Below are 6,000 nucleotides of genomic sequence, written 5' to 3'. Positions count from 1 at the left end.
AACTGAAATGAGTGGTATACAGTCAAACTATACTAAAATTACAAAGTCTAACTATACTAAGGGGCTAAAGTATGTAAAATTGTGAATAAGTGTACAATATAAATGTAAACTAGCCATAATATACAATCTAAAATACAAAAATACAAATAGGGTAACATGTTGTAAACTATACAGTCGGGATGGAACCCACGACCTCCTGTAGACCATGCGAGGGAGTTAACATCTCGCCACGGAGGAGAGAGAGACACGCAGACTCCAAATATACAGCAGGCTTCGTCAGGGTCGGGATGGAACCCACGACCTCCCGTATACCACGAGAGGTAGTCAACATCTCGCCGTGTTTGCCTGCAGGCTCCTCCGTGCCGCCGGCCTCCGCCCAGGCTGTGGCGGTGTCGCGCAGCGCTCGCTCTCGCTACGGCCTGCGCCCGCGCGAGAGGAAAGTCTACACAGAGGTGGAGGAGCCCCAGGACGACGACTTCTTCTGTGAGACCCCCTGCTCCCTCTCACTCTCTCTCACTTTCTCACTCTCTCTCTCACACTGTCACTTTCTCACACTCTCTCTCTCACTGTCACTTTCTCACACTCTCTCTCTCACTGTCACTTTCTCACACTCTCTCTCACACCGTCACTTTCTCACTCTCTCTCTCTCACTGTCACTTTCTCACACTCTCTCTCACACTGTCACTTTCTCACACTCTCTCTCACACTGTCACTTTCTCACTCTCTCTCTCACACTGTCACTTTCTCACACTCTCTCTCACACTGTCACTTTCTCACACTCTCTCTCACACTGTCACTTTCTCACACTCTCTCTCACACTGTCACTTTCTCACACTCTCTCTCACTGTCACTTTCTCACACTCTCTCTCACACTGTCACTTTCTCACACTCTCTCTCACACTGTCACTTTCTCACACTCTCTCTCACACTGTCACTTTCTCACACTCTCTCTCACACTGTCACTTTCTCACACTCTCTCTCACACTGTCACTTTCTCACACTCTCTCTCACACTGTCACTTTCTCACACTCTCTCTCACACTGTCACTTTCTCACACTCTCTTAGGGCCGTCCATTAATGGCGTCACGCGATTTTGGACCCCCCTCCCCCCCATCACACGACATCACAAAAAGTCAGACCCCCCCCTCAAATGTGACGTCACAAAGCTCATTTAATATGCTTAAAATCGCTTCAAACTATTGTCATTGTAGTGCATATTTAATGTGGCACTGCAGTCTGATGTTGTAGGAGAAAACATTTATTAAAAAGTATTTAATTAAGTAGAACGTGTTGTCTGTGGTTCCTCACACATCGTCACAAATGTCTGACCCCCCCACCCCCCTAGGTGCATGAAGTCATTTATGGACGGCCCCTTACTCTAACTTTCTCACACTCTCTCCTATCTCTCTCTATTGCTCCCGCGCTCTCACTCGATATATTCCACCTGCTCCCTCTCACTCTCTCTCCCTTTCCCTCCCTCTCACACGCTCCCTTTCTCGCACTCTCACTTACCTCCCTGTCTTTTGCTCCCTCACTCAGGGATGCAGGGAGGGAGCAGGGAGGGTGACAGGGTTTACATCTCCGATGAGCGAGCTAAAGAAGTTCACAATGCAGAGAGGGAGGAAAGGAGGCATCTGTCTGGAGCGCTCCTCACCCTCTCACTCTCTCACAGTGCCACTGCTGCTGCTGCTGTTGCTACTGCGGTTCGCCCTCCTCCTGCTGCTGCTGCTGTGGCTCTCAGTCTGCGAGCTGTGCAGGGATTTCTACCTGGGGGAGTGCTCCGTGCACGGCCCGCCAGAGTTCATTGCAGACGCGGCCGTGGCCCCGGGAGTGGCCAACAGGGCCCGGCTCAGCCTGCCCCAGGGCCTCACCGTCGGCGCCTCCTCCATCGCCGGCGCCGGCCTCGGGGTGTGGAGCAACAGGAAGAAGCTGCCCAAGGGGGTGATTTTTGGGCCCTACCAGGGAGAGGTGTCTGAGGAGAACCCCGTGAGCGAGTACTGCTGGCTGGTGAGCTGCTGCTGCTACTGCTGCAGCCTCCTCCTATTCCTACATCATCGTGTGTGTGGAGAGGAGGCTCGTGAAGGAGATGCAGAGAAACCCATAGCCTCACACAGTCACCCACAGACTTACACAGAGATCTAGAGACTGGCACAGAGAGACCCAGAGACTCACAGAGACCCATAGACTCACACAGAGACCCATAGACTCGCACAGAAACCCATAGACTCACACAGAGACCCATAGACTCGCACAGAGACCCATAGACTCGCACAGAGACCTATAGACTCGCACAGAGACCCATAGATTCACACAGAGACCCATAGACTCGCACAGAGACCCATAGCCTCACACAGTCACCCACAGACTCACACAGAGACCCAGAGACTGGCACAGAGAGACCCAGAGACTTTGCACAGAGACCCAGAGACTCGCATAGAGAGACCCACAGACTTGCACAGAGACCTAGAGACTTGAACAGAGACCCAGAGACTCACAGTGGGACACACAGACTCACACAGAGACCCAGAGACTCACACAGAGAGACCCAGATACTCACACAGATGCTCAGAGAATCGCACAGAGAGATCCACAGTCTCACACAGAGACCCAGAGACTCGCACAGAGACCAAGAGAATCGCACAGAGACCCACAGTCTCACACAGAGACCCAGAGTCGCACAGATACCCTAGAGACTCGCACAGAGACCCAGAGACTCGTACAGAGACCTAGAGACTCACCCAAAGACCCCCAGAATCACAGAGAGACCCAAAAATTAACGTAATTATTTGAACTTGTAACACACAGCAAAGACGGTGGTCACCGCATGGCGCGGCGCTTACAGATGCACTTCTGCGGCCGTCTGGAAGGTTCTTCCTTCCAATGTTAGGAAGCCACTGGGAGCTATGCACTTTAAAATCTTGTAGATTGAAAATGCATTTCTTTAGAACTGCTTTTAGTGTTTAGTTTGTTGTCCTTCCCCCGCACCTCCGATCAGCATGGTTGGCTACGTGCGGTACGAAAGAAGTTCAACTTACAGTCCAACGGACATTAATTATCCGTGGATCCGCTCGTGTGCGTGTGTGTTTCAGATTTACAAAAAACAAAAAGGATCGTGAATATGTTATGCTCAGGATGAATCTAAATCAAACTGGATGAGGTGATTATTGTCTGAAGGACCACTACACAGAGACCAGAACCACTACACACAGAGACCAGAACCACCCACACACAGAGACCAGAACCACCACACACAGAGACCAGAACCACTACACCAGAGACCAGAACCACTACACACAGAGACCAGAACCACTACACACAGAGACCAGAACCACTACACACAGAGACAAGAACCACTTCACACAGAGACCAGAACCACTACACACAGAGACCAGAACCACTACACACAGAAACCAGAAACCACTACACACAGAGACCAGAACCACCACACACAGAGACAAGAAACCAGCACACACAGACCAGAACCACTACACACAGAGACCAGAAACACCACACACAGAGACCAGAACCACTACACACAGAGAACCAGAACCAGCACACACAGAGACCAGAACCACTACACACAGAGACAAGAACCAGCACACACAGAGACCAGAACCACTACACACAGAGACCAGAACCACCACACACAGAGACCAGAACCACCACACACAGAAACCAGAACCAACACACACAGAGACAAGAACCACCACACACAGAGACCAGAACCACTACACATAGAGACCAGAACCACCACACACAGAGACAAGAACCACTACACACAGAGACCAGACCCACTACAACACAGAGACCAACCCTGGGCCTCCCCTTGGTCGACTCGCATCAATGAGCACCCGGTACGGAGCGGGTTCCAGCCACACCACCCCCACGTAGCGCCCAGTGCCGGCCCTTAATAGGCGCTCGCTAACGGCGCCCACCCCGCCCCCGCGTCTGCCCGCGCAGGTTCGTCAACTGCGCGAGGAATGAGCAGGAGCAGAACTGGTGGGCCTTCCAGCACCGAGGGCAGATTTACTACCGCACATTCCGTGCCGTGGGGCCCGGCTCTGAGCTGCTGGTCTGGTACGGCGAGGAGTTCGCCCAGGAGCTGGCATCGCCTGCGAGGCCGGGCCCTCGCGACGCCGCAGCAGCAGCAGCAGCGAGATGCTCCTAGGGCCACCGCCAGAGACCTGCAGCCCGTGCAGCCTCCACCAAGCGAGGAACACCGTGAGCACTGCTCACCAGAGACTCACCACTGCTCACCAGACTATAGCCACCACTCACCAGAGATGATAGCCACCACTCACGAGAGACGATAGCCACCACTCACCAGAGATGATAGCCACCACTCACCAGAGATGATAGCCACCACGCACCAGAAATGATAGCCACCACTCACCAGAGATGGCAGCCACCACTTACGAGAGACGATAGCCACTACTCACCAGAGACGATAGCCACCACTCAGTAGAGATGATAGCTACCATTCACCAGAGATGATAGCGACATCTCACCAGAGATGTGGATGTAGCTACCACTCACCAGAGATGATAGCCACCACTCACTAGAGATGATAGCCACCACTCACCAGAGATGATAGCCACATCTCACCAGAGTTGGTAGCCACCACTCACCAGAGATGACAGCCACCACTCACCAGAGATGATAGGCACCAGCCACACTGATAAGGTGGAAGTGAGTAACTGGTGTGGTGTGTAGTAGTAAACATCGCCACTGGGGAGACAAAGGCGGCTATGTGTGGTGCTGGCCACCCTCCCACTCGTGTGCCGTGTTGGCTTTCATTGGTGCCCATAACAGCACTTGTCCCAAAAGTATATACAGGCTATATGGGGGTTCTTTGTCTTTGTGTGTATATATAATGGAGCCCACTGCACTACGAACCCGGCCACCTGAGTTCGATTCCCACTCACGGCCAACGTCAGTGGTGAATATTTAGGCCTCCCCTAGGCTGACTCAGCCTCAAATGAGTACCTAGCTTAAACGTGGAAACATCGCCACTGGAGAGACAAAGGCGGCCGGGCCTGGTGTTGGCCACCTACTCCCTCGTGTGCCATGCCGGCCTTCATAGGTACTCGCAAACAGCACTTGCCCAACAGTCTGATATGGCTGTGGGAAACCTTTACCTTTGTGTATACACACACGTGTGCAAGAGTGTTCATGTCTAGATGTTGGTGTGTGCGCGTGTGTCTTGTTCCTCTGGGATGACGCAGGTGGAGTGGGTGTGGAGGTCACAAGGCTGCCGTGTCCTGCCTGCAAACCGTCAGTTCATCTGCCGCTCGAGTCTACAGTATCACGTGCAGAGCAGACACCCCACTAAGCCCAGTAACAAAAGTCATCAGTGTGACCAATGTCCATACAGCACAGACTACAAGAGTACCTTGAAGAAGCACCAGAGAACACACACGGGAGAGAAGCCGTTCAAGTGCACCGTGTGTGAGAAGGCGTTTGCACGGCTATCACATCTTCACAGCCACCAGAGAACACACACGGGAGAGAAGCCGTTCAAGTGCACCGTGTGTGAGAAGGCATTTGCACATTTACAACATCTTCACAGCCACCAGAGAACACACACGGGAGAGAAGCCGTTCAAGTGCACCGTGTGTGAGAAGGCATTGCACATTTACAACATCTTCACAGCCACCAGAGAACACACACGGGAGAGAAGCCGTTCAAGTGCACTGTGTGTGAGAAGGCGTTTGCACAGCTATCAGATCTTCACAGGCACCAGAGAACACACACGGGAGAAAAGCCGTTCAAGTGCACCGTGTGTGAGAAGGTGTTTGCAGACCCATCCAGTCTTTGCCGGCACCAGAGAACACACACCGGCCAGAATGCATTTTCTCATTCCCGTGGAAACAGAAAAGTCAGCCATCCTGAGCAAAAACGCGCACAGCGCCGAGCTGTGAATTAGTTTTAAACAACAGGCCACGTGACTAGCCGAGGCTGTGCCACTCTTGAAACTGATTTTGAATGTGAACACGGAAA

General features: G+C 52.5%; 1 protein-coding gene across 1 annotated transcript; it reads left to right on the top strand.

The window, feature by feature from the left end:
• Positions 1-283: 283 nt before the first annotated feature.
• LOC133339302 (histone-lysine N-methyltransferase PRDM7-like) lies at positions 284-4,168 on the top strand. Its single transcript, XM_061547430.1, has 4 exons — positions 284-483; positions 1,673-2,007; positions 3,090-3,112; positions 3,961-4,168. Exons 1-4 carry the CDS (start codon positions 288-290, stop codon positions 4,166-4,168), a joined length of 762 nt encoding a protein of 253 aa, XP_061403414.1. The 5' UTR covers positions 284-287.
• The last annotated feature ends 1,832 nt before the right edge of the window (positions 4,169-6,000 follow it).

Source organism: Lethenteron reissneri, unplaced genomic scaffold, assembly GCF_015708825.2.
Source record: "Lethenteron reissneri isolate LAM-NWPU_2019-01 unplaced genomic scaffold, ASM1570882v1 scaffold_1762, whole genome shotgun sequence".
NCBI lineage: Eukaryota > Metazoa > Chordata > Hyperoartia > Petromyzontiformes > Petromyzontidae > Lethenteron > Lethenteron reissneri.
This window is presented reverse-complemented; position numbering and strand designations above follow the sequence as displayed.

Bases quoted from the DNA above. Each gene is read 5' to 3' on its own strand.
- LOC133339302 (XM_061547430.1), top strand. From the start codon at position 288: ATGGAACCCACGACCTCCCGTATACCACGAGAGGTAGTCAACATCTCG. The intron at 484-1,672 runs GTGAGACCCCCT...ACTCTCTCACAG, and splicing joins CCAGGACGACGACTTCTTCT to TGCCACTGCTGCTGCTGCTG. The intron at 2,008-3,089 runs GTGAGCTGCTGC...TGTGTGTTTCAG, and splicing joins TGAGCGAGTACTGCTGGCTG to ATTTACAAAAAACAAAAAGG.